The sequence below is a fragment of the Trichechus manatus genome, unplaced genomic scaffold, assembly GCF_000243295.1.
Source record: "Trichechus manatus latirostris isolate Lorelei unplaced genomic scaffold, TriManLat1.0 scaffold00008, whole genome shotgun sequence".
NCBI classification, from domain to species: Eukaryota; Metazoa; Chordata; class Mammalia; order Sirenia; family Trichechidae; genus Trichechus; species Trichechus manatus.
This window is the reverse complement of record NW_004443944.1, coordinates 21583662-21605660: the sequence shown is the minus strand read 5'-3', so window position 1 is coordinate 21605660 and position 21999 is coordinate 21583662. Positions and strand designations below refer to the sequence as shown.

Here is a 21999-nt window from a genome sequence, read left to right as displayed (position 1 = left end):
CTAGGACCCAGCTTGAAGCAACTCCCACAGGCCATATTTGGTACAATTTGGCATCAAAAAGAATAATGACAACCTGTAACCCATTGCCGTTGAGTCAATTCCGACTCATAGTGACCCTATAGGACAGAGTAGAACTGGCCCCTAGGGTTTCCACGGAGTGGCTAGTAGAGTCGAACTGCCGACCTTTTGGTTAGCAGATGAGCTCTGCACCACCAGGGCTCCAGAATAATGATAGTAATGGCTTTTAATACATTGAATAAAAAAAAAAATTGTTTTACGTAGGGACACCAAAATGGGAGTGGGGATGAGGAGAGGAAAGATCTTCTATAAAGAAGAATACAAGCTAATAAGTGTAGAGGGAATGATTTAAAAATCATCCTTTTTGTAAGCACCCATGTCATAATTGATTCAGGCAAGGATTACTAAAGAGTGCTGAAACCATTGAGTAAAATATTACTGGGGACAAGGGTATTTGCAATTTTAAGGTATCACTCCACAGATTAGCTATTAATTTACAAAGGCAAAAAGGTACTGCATTTACAGAGGAGGGGTTGGGTGATTGCCATATTATTCAAGTGATAAATGTAGCATTGCCATATTATCCAAGTGACAAATGTAGCATTACCAATAAAGGGACTACCTGATGTTATGTACCTCTTGACATGATACGGAGTCCCTGGGTGGTGCAAATGTTTAACACACTCGGCCGCTAACTGAAAGGTTGGAGTCCATTTAGAGATGCCTTGGAAAAAAGGCCTGATGATCTACTTCTGAAAAATCAGCTATTGAAAACCCTATGGCACACAATTCTGTTCTGAAACACGTGGGGTTGTCATGAGTCGCAGTTGATTCAACAGCAACTGGTTTTGCCATGATACAGTAAGAAATATATTTCACCACCGTGTAGTATTTTTTTTTTTTTGCCAAAAATGTGTCATATTCTGGTTTTGTCACATAGAACGAGGTTTAACATTATTAGAAATGTGAACATGAACTATTTATGAGGTTATTTTAAAATGAATGTTAAGTTTTTAAAATGTTATATGGTATCGTGCATTTGTAGGAGAAGGTCTTTATCCTTAGGTCATGTATGCTGAAGAGTTTAGGGGCCATGTGTCACGACTTCTGAAATTTACTTTCAAATAGTTAAACAATATTATATTTTGGTCACCTAAATGACCAACTATCCCAGTTTTCCCAGGGCTGAGGGATTTCTTGGGATACTGGATTTTCAGTGCTAAAACTGAGCAAGTCAGGGCAAGCAAGGACAGTTGGTCACCCTCACATGTATTTGAAGTATGCATGTGTGTGCACACTTATATATGTATGCATTCATGTATGAATATGTGTATATGTATACCTGTGTGTATATATGTATATGCATGTATACGTATGTATGCATGTGTACATGTATACATGCATGAGTGTATAGTGAAATAATTTTCATCATAAAAATGATTGGTTTATTTTATTGGCATGGTTACTACATTTGAGCTCAGTTATTTTTCATTTTCTTGTGGAGTAAATTGGGGCTTATTACTCAATTCCTGTTATATATTTTTCATATATATATGAAAAAGTAAATGGAGCAAACTGTTAAAAAATGCTGAATCTAGGGGAAAGGCCTACAGGTCTTCTTTGTACTAGTCTTTCAATTTTTCCATGGCTTTGAAACATTTCCAAATGAAATCTCGGGCGAAGGAGCACACACGTCATTGGACAGAACCCAGCTTGGTGCCTAGTACAGTGTCGGTGCTCAGTAAGTGGTAGGCAACATAAGATCACCACCAGCATGGTGTTCATATATTCAATTTCACTATCTTGGCTGTGGCTTGGATAGTTAAAAGTAGAGAAAAACCCACTGCTGTCAAGTCAATTCTGACTCATAGCGACCCTATAGGACAGAGTAGAACTGCCCCACAGGGTTAAAACTAGAGAAGTAACCACTAAATAAGTGAGCTCTTGTTTTGTCTGGGACCTTTGCAAAAAAGGGAAACATAAAAAAGCCCTTTTAGTCTCCTATGAACAGCTGCTCCCAGATGAAGCAACAGAGCTCAGGGGCTATGAGCCTGTCTCTCCAGCAGTGGACTGCTTTGTGGGCCCTCAAAGGCACTGGGATGCTGAAATTATAAATTCTACAAATTCCCCAGAAGACAATTTTGTAGCTCTGCTGAAAGAAGCATGAATCCAGTCAGCTCAATCCGAGAGGTTGCTCTTTGGCTCCCTGAGGGGAGTTTCAGTTAATCAATGAGATCCATGCTCCATCCTTAGCTTGTGCTTAAGGTGGACGAGATGCCCAGCAAACCGCAACGGTGCCTCCTCCCACTTCTTTAGGAAGATTGGAACCTAATCCCGGCCCACAGAGGGTGCCTGCATTCTTCTGAGTCTTGCCTCAGAAGACCTGCCTCAGTGGTTCCTGAGGTGGGGCTTCAGGACTGAGGACTAGTGTCTTGTATGGTTGGTGTTTTTAATATTTCCACATGCCTTGGTAGAGTAGGAACTGATGTTTTATTAATGGTGTTTAATTAAATTTTAATTTCAAAGCATTGCTGCTGTCACATTGTTTTGATAAATGCTTCATGATTTTTCATGACAAGGAGAAAGGGAAGTTTTGGGAGAGGTTGAGGCGGGCCTTAAAGATGGGACTTGGGATTTGCTGTTGCACATGTAGGTAAATCCTCAGAAAGTAGGCAAGGTGGGCAAAGCACCTTGGAACAAAGTGTCTGAGCTGCTCCTTGACCAAATCCTACTGTCCATCTGCTGAGTCCTGAATTTTCACACTGATTTTTACCACTGGCTGCTTCCTGTCTAACAACTGGGGGTTCCCTGTGAACATCTGTCACTGAACTACCCTTCTCGTCTCTGTTTCTCAAATCAGGCACTGAGAACACCGCCATTCCTTGAGAGTCCATGCTATATTTTCTACAGCCACTTAGAGTGGACGTCTAGATCTCTGAAGAAGTTTCCCAAGACTGCTAGTGGTTTCTGGGTCGCTTGTGCTAGAGGCTCCTTTGTCAAGATATATTTGGTCTGTGATTTAGTGCAAACATAATAAGTCCATATATTGAAAGCTTATTGTCTGCCAGGCATTATTCCAATTCCTTTATATACCATCCCTTTCAATCCTCATAATAACATACAAAATGTAGGTACTATCATTAACTCCATTTTATAGATGAGGAAACCAAGTACTGAGAGGTTAAGCACCTTGATCCTGGCATGTATGGTTCCACAGTCTTCCTTATCCAATAGTGCATCACCCTCCCTGCTGGAATAAGGGGCTGTGCATTTTTGAAACAACGGAACCAGCTCTAGGGAAACCATGGAGCACAGTTCTAGAACCACAGCTCGGGGGTGCTAATATGGCTGCAGAATGAAGCCAAGATGAGATGCCCAACTCTCTCTTTTGTGTGGGGCTGGGTTCACAGAAAGCAGAGCATTCAGATCTACTAGAGAAGTTGGTTGTGGGCAGAGAGCTGTATCCACAAAGGACTAAGGTTCTTTGCAAAACCGGAAGGTGGGGATCTAAGGTGACAAGAGGCTAGGTCTCCACTGCTGCTGCTGCTTCCAGAGATGACCTAAGCACAGCATGTAGGGGCTGTGGAGAGGGTGGATTCAAGCATGAATTTGAAGGGGGTCAGGGAGGGTCATAAAGTAGGTGGTATAAAACTTCCAGTTCTAGGAGGGGACTAGGGGAAGTGAGTATCGGGTGACAGGGTGAGAAGAGGCTGGCACCCTTTCCTCTCTCTCCCTGTGGGGCTTTGCAGCTGAGGATGTGGGTTTGGAGCCCAGCAGGGACCCTAAGTCCGGGCTCTTTGGAACTTGCTTGTGTGATACAAGGGTACCAGAGGGATTGCCGCTATAGAGGCTCTGTCCTGAAGCTCCAAAGACTAATCTGGGTCAATAGAGCATTTGCCTTATGTGGCTGACAGTGATAGGGCTCTGCCCAGATCCTTTCTGATCCCTTTGTTGTCCCCTCTACCCTTTGCCTGCACAAGCAGAGAGCCAGAAGTTCTGAGAATTTACTTCCCAAAACACCCCAGCCCTGAACTACTGGTGCATGGCCTACCCTGCAGGGCTCCCCTCCAGGCTCAGGTTGCAGTCACCGTTTACTGGACTTGGCTGGAGTTGCATCTTTGCCTGGCATCCTCCTCTTCTCTGTCCCCTTCCTGTCCTGCCTCCCCCTCTCCCTTCTCAGTCTCCCCTGGGAAAACTTCCTTAATAAAACACTTGCATACAAACTCTGTTCTCAGAACCTGATCGCGGAGAGCTAACTAAAGACACTTTACAAGGCCTGAGTCAGCCTGGCGCAGGGAGAGTCCAAACATGGCCATGGAGAAGAAGTGTTTCCTAGATAAGTCCTACAACCAGGAGATTCCATCTACCCATAAATAAATTAGCTGCTGTGGAGGAGTTACATGCCATTGGCAGTAGGAGCCTGGGAAGGAACACTTAACTCCGTTTGGGGCAGTCAGGGAAAGACTGGAAATAACATTTGAACCAAGACTTGAAAGATTAATGTAGTTTGTCCACAAACATGGAGGGAGAGTTCATTCCAAGCAAGGGAAATGGCATGGGTAATGACAGAGAGGCAGGAGGAGTTATGTTTTCTAGGAAGTAAAAGCAGCTCCATATTCCTGGAGTCTAAAGTTAAGAGGGGAGTCCCTGGGTGGTGCATCCAAATGGTTAATGTGGTTGGCTGCTAACTGAAAGGTTAGAGGCTTGAGTCCACCCAAAGGCACCTTGGAAGAAAGTCATAGTGATCTACTTCTGAAAAATCAGCTATTGAAAACCCTATGGAGCACAGTTCTACTCTGACACACGTGGGGTCACCATGAGTTGGCGTCAACTCAATGGCATCTGGTTGGTTTGGTAAAGTTAAGAGGAGTGCTAGAAGATAACCTGCAGGAAGCTGAATCAGAACCTTGTAAGTGGGAGAAATGGGGGCATCCAGGCTGATGTTCAGGTCACTATCGTGAGCTATTCCATGCAGTTTACTGAGATAGGGAACACAAGGAGAGGAGTCAGTGTATAAGAGTTGGTTCATTTTTGGATACTTTGAGTGTAAGAGGACTATAGGACATCCAGGTGAACAGTTGGTTCTGGACACATCAAATGTGTGTGCTGAGCTCTTTATGTCTTTAGTTACTATTGGTTTAATGGTATACCAGCTACTTTTTATGTGTCTGGACATCATAGGTAGTACGTTATTCCACTTCTAATGCATTTAACATCAAGGTGGATCCCTTTTGAAATGCGTGAAGACAGGAGTTGGAGCCTCTTTGTTGTGTAGTTTGAGCATTCTATTAGATGATGCTACCTGCATGTGTAAGTTTTGTAAACCTTTCCTTTTTTTCCCCCTTTATTTCTGTGAGATAAGGCTTGCAAGTATAATTATGGCTTTCCTGTGTGATAGTTCGGAGTCCTGATGAGTTTGTTATGGTTCTTCTGTGTCGTATTTGGAAAACCAGAGGTTCCCCATGTAACCTAATGCAAAGGTGCTCACAACAAATTCTCTATTTAGTTCTTATTTGTATATGATCATCCCACAGATCCGTGGTGCCAGAGTGCCACTTGCAATATTGGTGGCTTGTATTACCAGATCATATTTCTCAAAATCCATATTACCAACCGAAAATTTAAATACACCCAATTACTTACTAAGCATGCATTCCAATACTGAAAACACATGCCATCAAAACATTTCTTAAAATAAAAATAAAAAAATTGGTAACAAAAGGGTTAAATGTATTTTCTGATTTTAATTCTTGCAGAATCCAGGGTTGTCTGACTCCCAGGTTCACATGCTTAAACAGTATGATATACTCTTTCCCTTTGGGGGGTCATCAGTATGGACACAGAAGGTGGTGTAAAGTGAGAAGGAAGAGGGTACAGAAGGGTCAAATGTGAGTGTGCATCTATGGCAAAGCTGCTGTTGTCCCCTTGGAGTTGTGCAAGGCACAGCCTGCATGGTCCTTCTTTGGAGGCCTTGGAAAAGAGGCAGATAGAGAACGGGAGAAAAATAAAACGCTTCCTAACTGACAGGAGTAGCCCATGAGCAGGTTCAACATTCCCGTCCCCAAGTAAGCTCTTCCCCTTGCTTACCATCCTCCTCTGTCTGCACCACCAGCTCCTCACTCTCCATCCGGCCCTCAGGGTTGGACAGCAGGAGCCGCAGCCGAATTGTCATGAAGGGGCGCAGGCCTCGCAGGGTGTAGTGGGAGGAGGTCTGGATGACCTCCTCGGCCTCATACTGCTGCTGGTTGAACACATACTGGTACCGCACCGTGAGGTTGTAGCTGTGGCAGCGGGTCACTGCATAGCCAAAGGGTTCCCACTGCAGCGTCAGCTGCCGGGCTCGGATGTCCACAATCTCCACGTTCTGTGGGCCGTGCACTGGGTCTGCAAGACAGACACACAAGACACAGGCTCTGAGGAGGTATCAGAAAGGCGGGGTGGGTGCCCCCTGGCAGGTGACAGTGCACTGGAAACAGAGGAAGGCAGCTTTTCCAGACTTAGCTCAACCACTCAACCACAGCCTCCACGATGTTTGCTGCATGCAGTATAATTTAATGAACATTTTTCTTTAAATCAATCTCCTTCTTCTTATTTAAATGCATGCATCTAAAAGAAAACATAGCCTTGTATAAAGGGAAGACCCAAATTACTTGCCATAAATCTTGTTTACCATAAAAATAAAAGCAAGATTGGTGACTGCCAGGAGCTGGAGGCAGAGGGAACGTGGACTATGACTGCCTAATGGGAACAGGGATTCCTTTTGGGGTGATGAAAATATGTTGATATTAGAGATGGTGATTGCACAACACTATGAATGTAATAAAATCACTGAACTGTTCACTTTAAAGTGGTTAATTTTTTGAAATTGTGCTTTAAGTGAAAGTTTACAATTCAGGTTAGTTTCTCATACAAAAATTTATACACACATTGTTATGTGACCCTAGCTGTTCTCTCTATACTGTAACAGCACACGCCTCCTTTCCACCCTGGATTTCCCACATGCATTCAACCAGCTCCTGACCCTGTCTGCCTTCTCATCTTGCCTGTGGACAGGAGCTGCCCAAAATGGTTAATTTTATGTGAATGTCGCCTCAATTTAAAAAACTTAAAAGGATAAAATACATGCAAAATTGTAAATTTTTAAAAGGTTCATCAGGGTACCACCCAAAACCATATCTTGGGTACCATCCAGAGCACACACACAACACTTCGGGGATATACTGATTTAGAAGGCTGCTGGAGTTCTAAACCACTTCTGTATGTTTGATCCAGCCACAGGTTAGAGAGGAAATGTCTTCCGCTTGCTCACCATCCTCCTCTGTCTGTACCACCAGCTCCTCGCTCTCCATCCAGCCCTCGGGGTTGGACAGCAGGAGCGGCAGCCAAATTGTCATGAAGGGGCGCAGACCTCACAGGGTGTAGTGGGAGGAGGTCTGGATGACCTCCTCGGCCTCATACTGCTGCTGGGTGAACACATACTGGCACTGCACCGTGAGGTTGCAGCTGTATGGAGCACCAGCCGCAGGGCTGCTGGGTTCTAGAACTGAACCACCCTGTGAGGGCAGGACTGCCAACCCCACTTTACAGATGAGTAAACCGAGACTTAGAGAGGTTGAGGACTTGTACAGAGTAGTAAGGCTAGCAAAGTGGCTAAGTGAGGTTTTGAACTTGTGTCTGTCTGACTTTGCGTCTAGTGTGTGAAGTATGAAGATGTGCCTGGCCAGAGGGGGCTGGAAAGAAGCGTCTTGGCAGGCCCTGCGTCTGCACCTAGGAGAAGGGGAGCAGCACCTGTCCCCCCTCCTGCCCTCTGCCAGTTCTGCCTTTCTTCTAGCTGGGGTTTTCGGCAATCCCTTCTCATGCTTTCAGCCCCAGTTTCTGTTGCCCCTTCTGTGAGGACTTCTCTGCTGACCCCTTGGGCAGAAGTCAGTAGCCATTTCTCTTAGTGCTTACGGTTTCCTTGTATAGTCACCATTTTTCCACTATGATACCTTTTTAAAAATGCTCCTGCATACTAGAATGTAAACACTTTTTAGCAAGGATGATGTCTTTTCATCCTATCACCTGTATCCAGCCCAGAGACCCTCACGGAAGGCTCTCAGTAAGGACCAGTTGAATGAACGTATGCTCTATTTTGTAGACCACAAACAGCCCATGAGGAAGGCACGGGCAGCCTCATCGCAGGGAAATCCAGGTGCCATGAGCTGAAATGATTGACCTAAAGCCACACAGTGAGTGGCACAGCTGAGATATGACATCTTGGAGAGTCAAAGCCTCTGTTTGCTCCCTCAGGGGCAGAATAGCCAATAGGCAAAGTAAGCACGGTGCTTACCAGACTATCTGTAGTGAATAATTTCACATTTTTTCACTATATCAAAGATTCTGCTTCTAGGTGTGGCTGACATCTGTCTCTCTCCCGCCCACACAGCACTTTTTCAAATTTACAATCCCTGATGCGGCGGATGATCCAGTAACGAGGTAAGCACAGGCTTACTTCCTAATCCGTAGTGAGCAATTTCACATGTTTTTCACCACATCCCATGTGAAATTGTTCACTATAGATTAGGAAGTAAGCATAAGTGAGCCTGTGCTTACCTTGCTTATTGGGTAATCTGCCCCTGTGCACCGTGATACCACCAGGGACTGCATCCTGGGAAAGAACATAGATATGGGGCATGTCATAGTCATCAGGCTCTGGGGAGACCTGGGAGGAGGTTGTGAGAAAGCCGAGAACTCTAAGACAGAAGTGGTTAGGGCTTCGAACCAGTTGGTTCCAGTTCTAACCCCTGCTAAGAATTTGATTTTCCACCCCAGATATACTGAATCAGAATCTGCAGTTTAACAAGATCCCCAGGTGATTCTTATGTATGATAAATTTTGAGAACCACTGCTCTACTAGTGGTTCTCAGAATTGGTCCCTAACCAGCAGCATTAGTGTCGCCTGCGACCTTGTTAGAAATGCAATTTTTCAGCAAAGGTTTGAATCTGAATGAACAGGTTTGAAGCCCTGGAAGTGGCTGAACCTGCTGGAGAGGGCACTGCTGGAACTCAGACACACTTAGTGCTAAACTGACCGCTGGCCTCAGTCTGCCTGCCCCTGATCTTCGCCTGTGATGGTATTTTGCAAGCAGACTTGCTCCCCGTAGCTCACCTGCAGAGCTGTGCACATAACACCTTTCTGCTCCTTCTCAAGGAAGGAGCAGGCAGTGGCACCTTTTCCAAGAAGGTAAGGGGAATTGCAAGTCTTCCTCCCACACAGCAGAGACTTCCTCCTAGAGCAGGAAGGTCAAGATATGGGGATAGCCACTTGCTGCCTCAAAAGAGTGTGTGACTGTTGTCACACAGGGCACAGAGGAGGGAGTCGGGCAGAGCTTGAAGCCAGACACTGGCACTTACTGGCTGTGTGACCTTGGGTAAGGGCACACCATCTCTGAACCTCCATTTCCTCATCTACAAAGTAGAAATTATTACATTAATCTCAGAGGGTTGTTAATGAGTATAAAATGAACTGTAAAGAGGGAGAGAAAAATGCCTTTGCTTACAGTGGGGATTACTTTTAGAGAGACTTGCCTTTCTTAGAGAAATGCCATAAGTTTCTTTGGAGTAGAAGCTGAATTCCCAGAATGGTGGTGTCAGCTGTGCTGAGTCTTCAGAAGAAGGGAAAATGTATTCTTTGTGAGCTGGGACTGAATAGGAGCAGTAGGGGGGTGAACAAGATGGCAGAATGCTGGGTGTGACCATCCTGATGTGACTCCTAGATCTTCAGTGAGGTCCTCAAAATGCCACAAAAATGTTGCTGTGATTGAATTCCTTGGATTCTAGTGTAAGGGCTGATGCCTGCATGCCCTGGGCCAAACAAGATACCCCATGGGAACACAGGGGCCAGAGGTAAAGGGAACTCACAAATTTTTGGTGATGATTTAGGGGCTCCCTAGGCTATGGAAACAGAAAGGTTCGAGGAAATCTCAGTTCACATGTAAAAGGCAAGACGCCTCTGGTGGACCTTTGGGTTAGATACATGTAGGTGCAAGTGGTTTGAAAATTCTAGAACTCTGTACTAGTGTTAGTCACTATTGGTTGCCATTCGTCAAAGGGAAATATAAGGGCAATTCACAGCATTAAGCAGCAATTTTGGGCTTGGTGCTATACTTGGCACTTGCATCCTAAAAACAACTCTAAGGTATAGGGAAATTGAGGCTGCGGGATGGGACATAACTTAACCAGGGCCACACAGCCAAGTCCCCACGGCGCTTCGCATGGCTTTCCATCACATTCGTCAGTTGCCACACTTTCCAGGGATTGTTCATTTATCTGTCTCCCCTTCCCCCACCCCACCCCAACCTCCCCTCAAGGCTAGAAGCCTTTCTAGGACAAGGAATGTGTCCTGTTTGGCCAGCAACCCTGGCACATGCATAGGGTCTGTTGAGGGGCAGTTGTTGTCATTGAGTCTGCTCCAACTTACAGTGACTTCATGTAGAAAAGAATGAAACATTGCCTAGGCCTGTGCCTTTTTCATGATTGTTGGTATGCTAAAGTCTATTGTTGGGGCCACCGTGTATTTTGAGTGCCTCCAACCTAGGGGCACATCTTCCAGTACTATATCAGACAATACTCTGTTGTGATCCATAGGGTTTTAATTCGATAATGCTAGGAAGTAGATTGCTAGGCTTTTCTTTCTAGTCTGTCACAGTCTGGAAGCTCTTATGAAACCTGTCCACCATGGGTGATCCTGAGCTCGGACCCCCTGACTCTGTAGTCCCTGTTCTGTCCCTCCAGCATGTCAGCGGGTGTTTAACGTGAACATATCTTGTTCTGCATTCAATCAAGAGAATGTCCTGAAATCCTACACAATGGAAAGTAGTTTCCAAAATGAGTGATAGAAGCATTCGTGCTTTTAATTTGACCCTCCAAACCTCAGCATCCAAACTCAGCTCTTGATCCAATAATTGCCTGAAGCAGGGAGAGTCTCAAGTTTACATTTGAATTGGTGCAAACAAGTTGGAAATTGCTAAGAAAGCCTTCTGTGTGCAGTGGAGATTGGTTTGTTGAATTTACATCCCTGGGTAAATATGTCCAAGCCCAGAGCTTGTGGTTTCTGCTTCCAGATAAGGCCTCGTCCATATGATCTTCTTGAGTAACAGCCTACAGGCCAAGAAGATGGCAAACAATTGGAAGAGAGTATGACTTGTCTGGGAAGCTGGAAAATCACCCTCTGATGGAAAATCACAGTGGCTCACCTTCTGGATGCACTTTGCACACACCTTAAAGATGATAGCCATGAAAACCCTATAGAACAGTTCTACTTGGTAATATAGGATTGCTGTGAGTTGGAACTGAATCCATAGCAACGAGCTTGGTTTTTTCTGGTTTAGACTTGGGCAAAAGGAGTTCTATCCTGAGACCCATACACAGAGGGCCCACTCTGGCCTTCTTCAGGCTGTGCCCTCCTCTTGAAGCAAGGAGCCAGGGGACTATGGTTGTGCCCACTCAGCACCTGTGCTGACCCTTTTGGGCCAAGCTTCAGGTTCTTGACACCCCAGAATTCCCTGTTCAGTGGCCCCCAACCTCACCTCCAGGGCCTGTGTGAGCCCCTTCCTTTAGTGTGTCCTTCGAGAGTGGGCCATACTCCATGTATGGGCACCCCTAGGCCTGAGGAGTAGTCAAAGGATGGCTCTTTGGGGGAGTGGACAGAACTTGCTCATGAGGACTGAGGTCTCCACACACATGTTCATGAGGCCCTTTGTGAAGAGGAATGGAGTCCAGTGAAAAGGGAAGAGAAAGGACTTGCAGGCCTCCATTCATATTTTTGCCCAGACCCATTTGTCTTCTTGCACATGTTAGAGGCAGGTGTGTGACTCATATCTTCAGAAACTGCTGCTTCATTCCTGCTGCTGCCTCTGGTAGATTAGTCATCTTAACCTCTGGTCACATCTCTCCCTTTCCACGTCCAGCTTTACTGAAGTATCATTCCCAACCAGAAGTACCATTTTCCACCTAATACCTCAGCCCGGCCTGCAGCTTGTGCCCACTTCCAAGTCCCATCCCTCATGTCTCATTTTTCACTACTCATCCCTTGAGCCCTGTGCTCGTAAAGCAAAGTGTTGCATCCTGAATCCTTTTACACCTCCATGCTTGGCCCCTGCCATTCCCTCTGCTTGGGATGCGATTGGCAAACTCCTATTCAATATAGTCAGGGCTCAGCTCCAATGTCACCATTTACTTGTAACTTTCTCCAACAGCCTCCCTCGCCCAGGCAGAATTAATGCCACAATTATCTATTTTCTTTAACACGTTAGCGTACTTCTGCCATAGCCTTTATCAAATTGCATGGTAATTGTTTATATGTTGGGTTCCTGTTCACCTTCCCTGCCAACCTGTCAGCCTGTAGATAACCAGAACCTACAGCTGCTTAATAAATAAATAAAAGGGTAAGTAAATAAATTAGTAGTTGACAATCAAACCAGGATTAAGGACCTAGTATCAGGGTTCTCTACACTCTGATTGTTATGGGTAATCATGGTTAAGTCAGAATCCATGCCTTTTTTGTTCTATATGGACTCAGCCTGGGTCCCTGCTGTCAAAGGCAATTGCTGTAGAATCTCCTAATGACCTTAATCAAGGCAGAACATCTTATTAAAAAAGGAGCAGCAAAGCAAATTTACAATTCATAAATTTGCTATGTATTCATCTTTGCACTTGGAGTTGGCTGTAACATGTACTGTTCAAAGTTGAACCTAAATTGAGATAATTTGGGACACGGGGCTGAAAATGTGGAGGTGGATAGCTTGTACGTAAAATTAATTTTTTATCCATTTGGAGATGCAATTTGAGTTCCTTTCAGATTAAATTGCATTGCAGTCCTAGGCAGCTGGAAACATTATTGCCAACATAATTTGATACTGCAAGAGCAGTAATACGTTGACAGATAGATGTGACCATTAATTTGCAATTTCTGCCTGGAAATGATACACAAAGCGAAAAAAAGGTAAAAGGAACAAAATTAAAATCCGTCTTCCTTCCAGCATCATCCAAACCCACTCTCTTGGTTACTATCCACCACCTCCTGCGATTTACTGCAGATGTTTGATGGGCAGGAATTTGTTGGATATCACCAAGGATATCTTATGAATGTAGGCAAGGACAGAAGTCCAGATTTTTCACTTTGGGATACTGGTAACCCCTACAGTCCAGAGTCACTGAGTCCTACCTGTCTTGACAACTAGAATCATCTGAGGTTGGAGAATGTTGACTTGTGAGAAGGTGACTTGATTGTGACCCTCTTGTAGCAATGCCATAGAGAAGGTAGGTAATTTCACTTGTTCATTGACTTGCTTGTTAATTCAAAAATACTTACTGAACATGGAGGCAACAGGACATGGTGAAAAGAGCATCAATTCTGTTATCACTGAGACCTTAAGTCACTTATCCTGTCTGTGTCTGTGCTTCATTTTTCTCATATGCAAATCATGGATAATACTCCCACGTTCTTAGGACTATGAGGTGAATTATGGATAAAATGTCTTTCAAACTTCTGGATGTTACTTGACACAGCTGTGTTCCTCTAAGCCCAGAAAAGGGGTGAGGCAGGGGAGCCATTGAAATAGAACAGGCATCACAGGCTACTGTGGACCCCTGACCTGATTCCCATGCTCATAACCAGCTATAGTTTGATGTTAGCAAGCTTCCATTAATGCCCTTTCAGACATTGCCGTATCTGTTCCTTCCTTCCTACAAACATATCTTAGAGCTCTGTGATGGGTCAGGCATTAGGGATGCAGGTGAACAAGACAGATACTGTCTTCCCTTCATAGGACTCATGCCCCAGACGGCGACACAGACACAAGAATTGGGAAGAATAAAGCGATGAAGCCTGATGAGTCTTTTGCAGGGTAAGTGCTGGCTTCCAGGGTAGCATATGGTGGAGAGACCCAGCCTACTGCTGGGAACTCATCTAATCCAGTGTGACCCTGACTCATGCAAAACCCTTAGGTCCTTTTTCATACAGAAACCAGAAGCCATCGAGGAAATTTGAGCTGAGTGAAGGTTAATGATTCCCCCACAACTGAATTATCAGGTAATAATAAAAGCAAGTCTCAGACCAAAATATACTATACAGATACATTAACAAACGTTTATTATTAGCAAGCAGGCATAAAACAGGTCAAACAATTTCATCCATAAACTCATTAAAGTCCCAGTAATCTCTCCTTTTAGGTGATCTGACCACCAGTTTTCATGAAAGATTCATCTGAGGCAGATGTGACAATATTCTAAAGCAGGGGCTGGCAAACTTATTCTGTAAAGGACCAACCAAAAACCAAACCAAACCCATTGCTGCCAAGTTGATTCTGACTCATAGTGACTGTATAGGACAGAGTAGAACTGCCCCATAGTGTTTCCAAGGAGCAGCTGGTGGATTCAAACTGCTGACCTTTTGGTTAGCAGCTGAACTGTCAAATGCGCAAATGCTGTGCCACCAGGGCTCCCTGTAAAGGACCAGATAGTAAATATTTTAAGCTTTGCAGGTGAGACCGTCTCTCCTGCAACTACGCAACTCTGCAGCCATAGCTTGAAAGCAGACATAGGCAATATGTACACAGATGAGCGTGACTCTGTTTCAATGAAAGTTTATTTACAAAAATAGGCAGCCACAACCATGAGCTATAATTTGTCCACCCCTGTTCTGGGGGTGATTATAGTTATATTGAGCATCCAGGAATCCTTCTAATCCAATGACTGACACAGGACTGTTCAGGAATTAAGCCTTCTACACCATCCATAAGGTTCAAGGCTAGAGGTCTTACCAGGAGGTGGTTCTTCATCATGTAAGGCTAGAGAGTGTTTGAAAAATATTTTGGTCAACCCATACATCTTGAACACCTTCAATTTCACCAATTAGAGCCCATTTCTAATATTTATTCTGGTCAACAGGCCCTTGATTTTAACCACAGAAACCAATTTCTGACAATACAGCATGTTAATTACCAAAGTGAGGCTTGTTGATCAAGCTGTGGAGCATTTGGAGTTGTCTCCAGAGTATGAACTTCTTGACCGGAACCCGCTGGACGGAATGTTATTGACTGGAAGACTCACAGCACTGGGCTATAGCATACCCCATAACTTACCCATTAACATTCCACCATGTAAGAGTAAATACGTTAAAAAAAATTCCCAACAGTGTAACAGGCTAGAGGTCAAGGGAGGCTGTCCTGAAGGAGGGGGCCTTGGGCAAAGGATAGATGGGATTTAACCAGGTTAAGGAGGAGAGTTTGTGTGTATGTGTGTATAGGGGGGTGGTTTGAGGATGAAGAGGCTAGACTCCAGGCAAAAGGACCAGCACATTTAAAATCTAGGAGTTAAGAGCAAAGGAGCAAATGGCCACCAAGATTCTGCTGCATGAGTGGTCTGCCCAAGTGAAGAGCAAACCCTCACCTTCCACCACACATACACATCCCTACAGAGTGATGAGTAGGCCATTCTGGGTGTTACACATTATATTGGTCCCTCCTACCATCCTAATCCCACCAGCTGTGGTTCAGTGACAGAATTCTTGCCTTCCATGCAGGAGACTCAGGTTTGATTTTGATTCCCAGCCAATGTGCCTTCTGTGCAGCCACTGCTCACCTGTCAGTGGAGGCTTGCATGTTGCTATGATACTGAAGAGGATTCAGCAGAGCCTCTAGGCTAAGATAGACTAGGAAGAAATACCTGGTGATCTACTTCTGAAAATCAGCCAGTGAAAATCCTAGAGCTCACAATGGTCCGATCTGCAACTGACTGTGGGGACGGTGCAGGAGCAGGCAGCATTTTGTTCCGTTCTGTTGTTGGGGGCGAACTCAACAGCAGCTAATAACAACCACCACCATCCTAAGATATAAATAACAACTAGGGCATTGTAACGGCGTGGTAAGAGTATTCTTTGCCAAAAGCAAAGCACTATACAGTTCATTCTTTTGAAAAATATATATGTTTTTAATTTGTACCATGTGCCAGGCTCTATCTTAGATATAAGGGAGTAAGCCAAACAGACAAAAGTCCCCTCTGCCATTATGAGGTTTATGTTCTAGTGAAATGATATATAAGATAGATCAGAAAAATATATAGCATGTTAGATGGTGATAAGTGCTGTGGAGAAATATTAAGCAGGGTAAGGAGACTGGGGCCAGGTGGGGTTGTGCCTATAATTTTACTTCTTTAATTTCAGGTCCTTCCACTACCTCCTTGATTTTTCCTCTCAAGTGACACTACAGTTCTTACTCTTTCTCTGAATATGGCTTAGCTTGAAAGATTTATTGATCACCTATGGGGTGGCAGACTAGATGAGGGGACACAGTGTAATGAAAACAGAAGACATGGTCTCTGTCTCACTTGATCTTAAAATCTGGTGTGGGATGCCGACTAAACAATCATAATGCCACTCAAACACATGAGCAGACAAACTTGCTCTTTGTAATAACTGTTTTGAAGGAAAGGTAAGGGAATAACTGGGTTAAAATGGTGAGCTAGGGCCTTTAGGTATAGTGGTGTGGTGTGATAGATTACTTTTGTGTGGTCTTTCTAGCCATGGTCTTGTAACTCCCACCCAGGTGATTGGGCAGGACTGTGTGATAGGGTAATTGTGGCCTGCCAAGGGTATTGGTCAGTTTTGCCTTAAAAGAGAGCCAATCCCAGAGCAGAGAAGAGGATCCTACCACCACCAAGGAAAGAAGTCAGGAACAGAGAGCGCGTCCTGTGGACCTGGGATCCCTGTACTGAGGAGCTCCTGGAAGCAGGAGACTGAGAGACAGACAGAGAGAGCGAGCAAGCTGTAACCCTGAAGACAGTAAGAAGTGGTGATAGGAGAGACCTGGCAGCAGGAGACGGTGCCGTGGGCATCCAGCCCATGGAGAGAGAAGGCTGAGTGCCTTTGGGGAGAGGCCTAGGGCCAGTGAGAGACTTGCCTGTGAGCACGGTTGGGAAGAGGCTGTCCTGATGGAAGAACCGTATCCTGAATGTTCCTGAGCCTGAATTGTAACTGTTACTTCCCTTATAAATCCCATAATCGTGACTGTGGTCTGTGAGTGCTGTGTGGTGATTGCAATGAATTATCGAACCCAGCAGAGAAATAGAGAGTGCTGTGCGAGAGACAGTTGGTGTCAGAAGTAGTAAAGATGGCGGAGAGAGGGGGCTTGTCTGGCTCCACCTCATGGCAGTCAGCCTTGTGCTGTTGATCTTGGTTCTCTTTCCCCCTTGTGGGGTTGGAGGAGATCACGCACTGCCCCCAAGCCGTTTTTACAAGTGGCCAGGGACGATGACTCGGAGGAGGTGACACTGGACTAAAAGTTGTGACTTTTCCTGCCCCTCTCTATTCCCACCACTCTCCTAGTTTCCATTCATCCTTTGGTCTTCAGTTTTAGCTTCTACTCAAACACTTTTTCTACTCAGATTTGGGTTAGGTATCCTGCTCCATCTTCATACATAGAACGGGTGTGTGACCTTGGCTGGAATGTAAGATAGTGCAGAACCTAGGCTGGGCCAGCAGCCCTATCTCATGGGTCCTGCAGTCAAGCAGCTTGGGGCCTGGGAGGGGAACCAAGAGTGAGATACATCTCAGGTTTGAAAGGCAACCTACTGACAGGGGTCATGGTTCTCAGGGTAAGCATGAGAACTATAGCCTAAGTGCCCTCGGCCCGTTATCAAGCTGTGGTCTTTTGGCTCCAAACACCCCTTCTGTATACCTTGCTTTCTGACACTGGGGCTGGGAATCCACAAATCACACTTCTGCTCTATCGCCTGGCTCAATGCCAGACTCTGCCAATAGGGGGCAGTAGCGGGGGACCACACAGCTTTTAAGATTTCATAATTTCAGCCTCTTCTCTTTGTCCTACCCAGCCTTAGCAGTAACTGCTTCCCACAGTTGCTACGTTGGTGTAATACCTTCACGTTCTCTTAACTTTTTCAGTTTCCTAGATAATTCTTTAAATATGGCTAACCAAGGATTCCCAAACTTTCTTGGTTCACGATGCCCTTGGTATCTCAGTAATTATGTTCACAGCACCCTAAGCCCAAAGAAATACAGTCTTATTCATTAAATGGTTAGGTCCAAATAACTTAAGTATTTATATCCTAATAACTTAATAGCTATTTGAGAAAGCAGTATTTTGTATTTGATTCTTAAATAACCACAATTACTTACTAGGATGATTGCCTAACTTCTCAAACTATGGATTCGGATTAGACACTGCCACTTTTGTTGCCTGCTCCACCTTAATTTTCGTGCAGTACTTGGTTTTTATCACAGCAACTGCCGAAAGCCCAGCTTTGCAAAGATATGAAGTCACCGAAAGGCATGTAGCGCAATCCAATGCTGAAATTGTGGACTACCTCACGTTAGTAATTCGCCTTATCTGACAGAGACCAAAACCAAACCCAACTTATTGCTGTCCTATTCTGACTCATGGGTTACAGAGTAGAACTGCTCCATAGTGTTTTCTTGGCTGTAATCTTTATGGAAGGGGCCCTGGTGGCTGAAGTGCTTGGCTGCTAACTGAAAGGTTGGTGGTTCGAATTCACCCAGCTTCCCCACAGGAGAAAGACTTGGTGATCTGCTCCCGTAAAGATTACAGCCTAGAAAATCCTGTGGGGTAGTTCTACTCTGTCCCATGGGGTGGCTATGAGTCAGAATCAACTTGATGGCCCCTAACAATAATAATCTTTATAGAAACAGATGGTCAGGCCTTTGTTCTATGGTACTACTGGGCAAGTCTGAACCACCAACCTTTAGATTAGTAGTTGAACGCAAGCCATTTGCACCACCCAGGGATCATCTGACAGAAGATGCTGTGTTTTCTGCAATAATTTAAAATATCCCATGGTGTCCTGGGCCGCCTTAGCCCACAATTTGAGAATGATGATAGTTTACAGTTCTTCATAGACAATCTTCTCTGTTAAAATAGTATGATTTATCTCCTAACTAGACCTTGACTTCTGCAGGAACCCACTGTCTGAACTTCCCATCCCCATCCTTCCGCTCCCAGTACTTCACTCCACCTGGGCATCCCATGCCTACAAATCAGTGAGGTCCTAGCTGCCAAGCTGTGCTTCCCCGTTCTGGCCCCAACCTGGGTCTTCCCTCTCCACCCTATCCAGATGCATCCACCTGGTCTGTTGCTGAGCCTGGAAGCAGGGTGGTCAGCCGCACCTCCTGCCACATCAACCATTCAGGTGCTCAAACGCTGGGAAGAATTAAATAGACACAGAGACAAGATTGCAGCCTGAAAATAAAAGCTTTAGAATGTTTAAAAATTACTTCTGTGGTAGAGGAAATCAGGTTGGAAAAAGAGAAGCAATTTTTAAAGTACATGGTTTCAGTGTCTAGAGAAAGAAGAGATGAGAAGGTGAGCCTATAATATCTCATGGGCTTCACTTCAATGCACACTTAATTCATGGTAAGTCTCCTTGTCTATTTAAAAAAAAAAAAAAAAGAGGCTGGAGAAAAAATAGAACCTGAAACATCTCTGTTGGCAAAAATCCACCTACTACTAGGCGAGGTACGAGGGTGAGGCATTAAACATTCTAAACACTTCACTTCTTAGGAAACAGACTTCAGTGTAGCTAATTTCCTATCACTGTGATGCTGGTAAGAAACCATGTGTAAGTCAAACGGCTGCTAAACCAAAACCAAACCAACCCTGTTGCCATCGAGTCCATTCCGACTCATGGCAACTCCATGTGTTAGAGTAGAACTAATTCCATAGGGTTATCTTTGCTATAATCTTTATGGAAGCAGATTGCCACCACATTCTTCACGGTGCTGCTGAGTGAATTTGAACCACCCAACCTTTCAGTTATCAGTCAAACACAAACTAACAAAATAAAGGTTTGTGCCCCTCGGAGACCTTAAATTGTTTCTAGAATATATCAAATAAGCAAACAAAAGTAATATCTGATCATTTGACTCCAATGGCCCCTCCCCCAGAATAATGACCTCTTTCTGAGTGGAAAGTTGGGTTTTTTTATATTCAGAGATCTGGGGTTTTTCAAAGCTGAGGTTGCTCACAACTGAGAGCCCTCCAATGGCCCCCAGGACATTCTTTTTTTAAATTTTTTCCCATACAAAAATTTATACATACATTGTTATATGACTCTAATTGCTCTCCCCATACTGTGACAGCACACTCCTCCTTTCCACCCCTGATTCCCCATGTCCATTCAACCAGCTCCTAATCCTCTCTGCCTTCCCATCTCACCTCCAGACAGAAGCTGCCCATTTAGTCTCTTATATCTACTTAAGCTAAGAGGCACACTCCTCACGAATATTACTTTATATCCCACAGTCCAGTTCAACCCGTCTGAAGAGTTGGCCTAGGAAATTGTTTTAGTTCTGGGTTAATAGAGAATCCGGGGGCCATGTTTTCTGGGGTTCCTCCAATCTCAGACCATTAAGTCTGGTCTTCTTACTAGAATTTGACTTCTGCTTTCTCCTGCTCCATCAGGAACTCGCTGTTGAGTTCCCTGTCAGGGCGGTCATTGATGGTAGCTGGACACCACTTACTTCTGGTCTCAGGCTGATGAAGTCTCTGGTTTATGTGGCCCTTTCTGTCTCTTGCGCTAATACTTTCCTTGTGTCTTTGGTGTTCTTCATTCTCCTTTACTCTAGGTGGTTGGGACCAATTGATGCATCTTAGATGGCCACTTGCAAGCTTTTAAGTCCCCAGACACCACTCACCAAAGTAGGATGCAAAACATTTTCTTAATAAGCTTTGTTATGCCAATTGACCTAGATGTCCCCTTGAAGGCTTGTTCCCCGGCCCGTACCCCTGCTACTCTGTTCCTCAAAGTGTTTGATTGGATTCAGGAAACTTCTTAGCTTTGGTTTAGTCCAGTTGTGCTGACTTCCCCTATAGTGTGTGCTGTCCTTCCCTTCACCTAAGATAATTCTTATCTACTATCTGGTTAGTAAATAACCCTCACCCTCCCTCCCTACCCTCGGAACCATCAAAGAATGTTTTCTTCTGTGTTTAAACCTTTTCTTGAATTCTTATAATAGTGGTCTCATACAATATTGGTCCTTCTGTGACTGACTAAATTCACTCAGCATAATGACCTCCAGGTTCCTCCATGTTATAAGATGTTGCACAGCTTCATCGTTATTCTTTATCGATGCGTAGTATTCCATTGTGTGGATACACCATCATTTATCCATTCGTCCATTGATGGGCACCTAGATTGTTTCGTCTTTTTGCTATTGTGAACAGTGCTGCAATGAACACAGGTGTGTATATATCTATTTGTGTGATGGCTCTTATTTCTCTAGGATATATTCCAAGGAGCAGGGTAGCTGGACCGTATGGTACTTCTATTTCTAGCTTTTAAGGAAGTGCCAAATCAATTTCCAAAGTGGTTGTACCATTTTACATTCCCACCAACAGTGTATAAATGTTACAGTCTCTCCACAACCTCTCCAGCATTTATTAGTTTGTGTTTTTTGGATAAAGGCTAGCCTTGTTGGGGTGAGATGATATCTCATTGTAGTTTTGATCAGCATTTCTCTAATGGCTAATGATCGTGAGCATTTCTTCATGTGACTCTTAGCTGCCTGAATATCTTTTTTGGCGAAGTGCCTGTTCATATCTTTTGCCCATTTTTTAATTGGGTAATTTGTCTTTTTGTTGTTGAGGTGTTGCAGTATCTTGTAGATTTTAGAGATAGAGGCTGATCAGATTCGTCGTAGCCAAAAATGTTTTCCCAGTCTGTAGGTTGTCTTTTGACTCTTTTGGTGAAGTCTTTTGATGAGCACAAGTGTTTGATTTATAGGAGCTCCCATTTATCTAGTCTCTCTTCTGGTGCTTGTGCATTGTTACTTATGGTTCGTATTGTGTTTATGTCATGTATTACGGCTCCTAGCGTTGTCCCTATTTTTTCTTCCATGATCTTTATCGTTTTTGATTTTATATTTAAGTCTTTGATCCATTTTGAGTTAGTTTTTGTGCATGGTGTGAGGTA

General features: G+C 44.4%; 1 protein-coding gene across 1 annotated transcript in view; it reads right to left on the bottom strand.

Annotated features, from left to right (window-relative positions):
* PTPRT (protein tyrosine phosphatase receptor type T) overlaps positions 1-21999 on the bottom strand; it is a gene marked incomplete at its 3' end in the record, with an annotated part of 923104 nt that overhangs the window by 422123 nt on the left and 478982 nt on the right. Inside the window, exon 8 of the mRNA XM_012558679.1 lies at positions 6106-6402. Coding sequence (XP_012414133.1) covers positions 6106-6402 — 297 coding nt within the window. The remainder of the gene's footprint in view (positions 1-6105; positions 6403-21999) is intronic.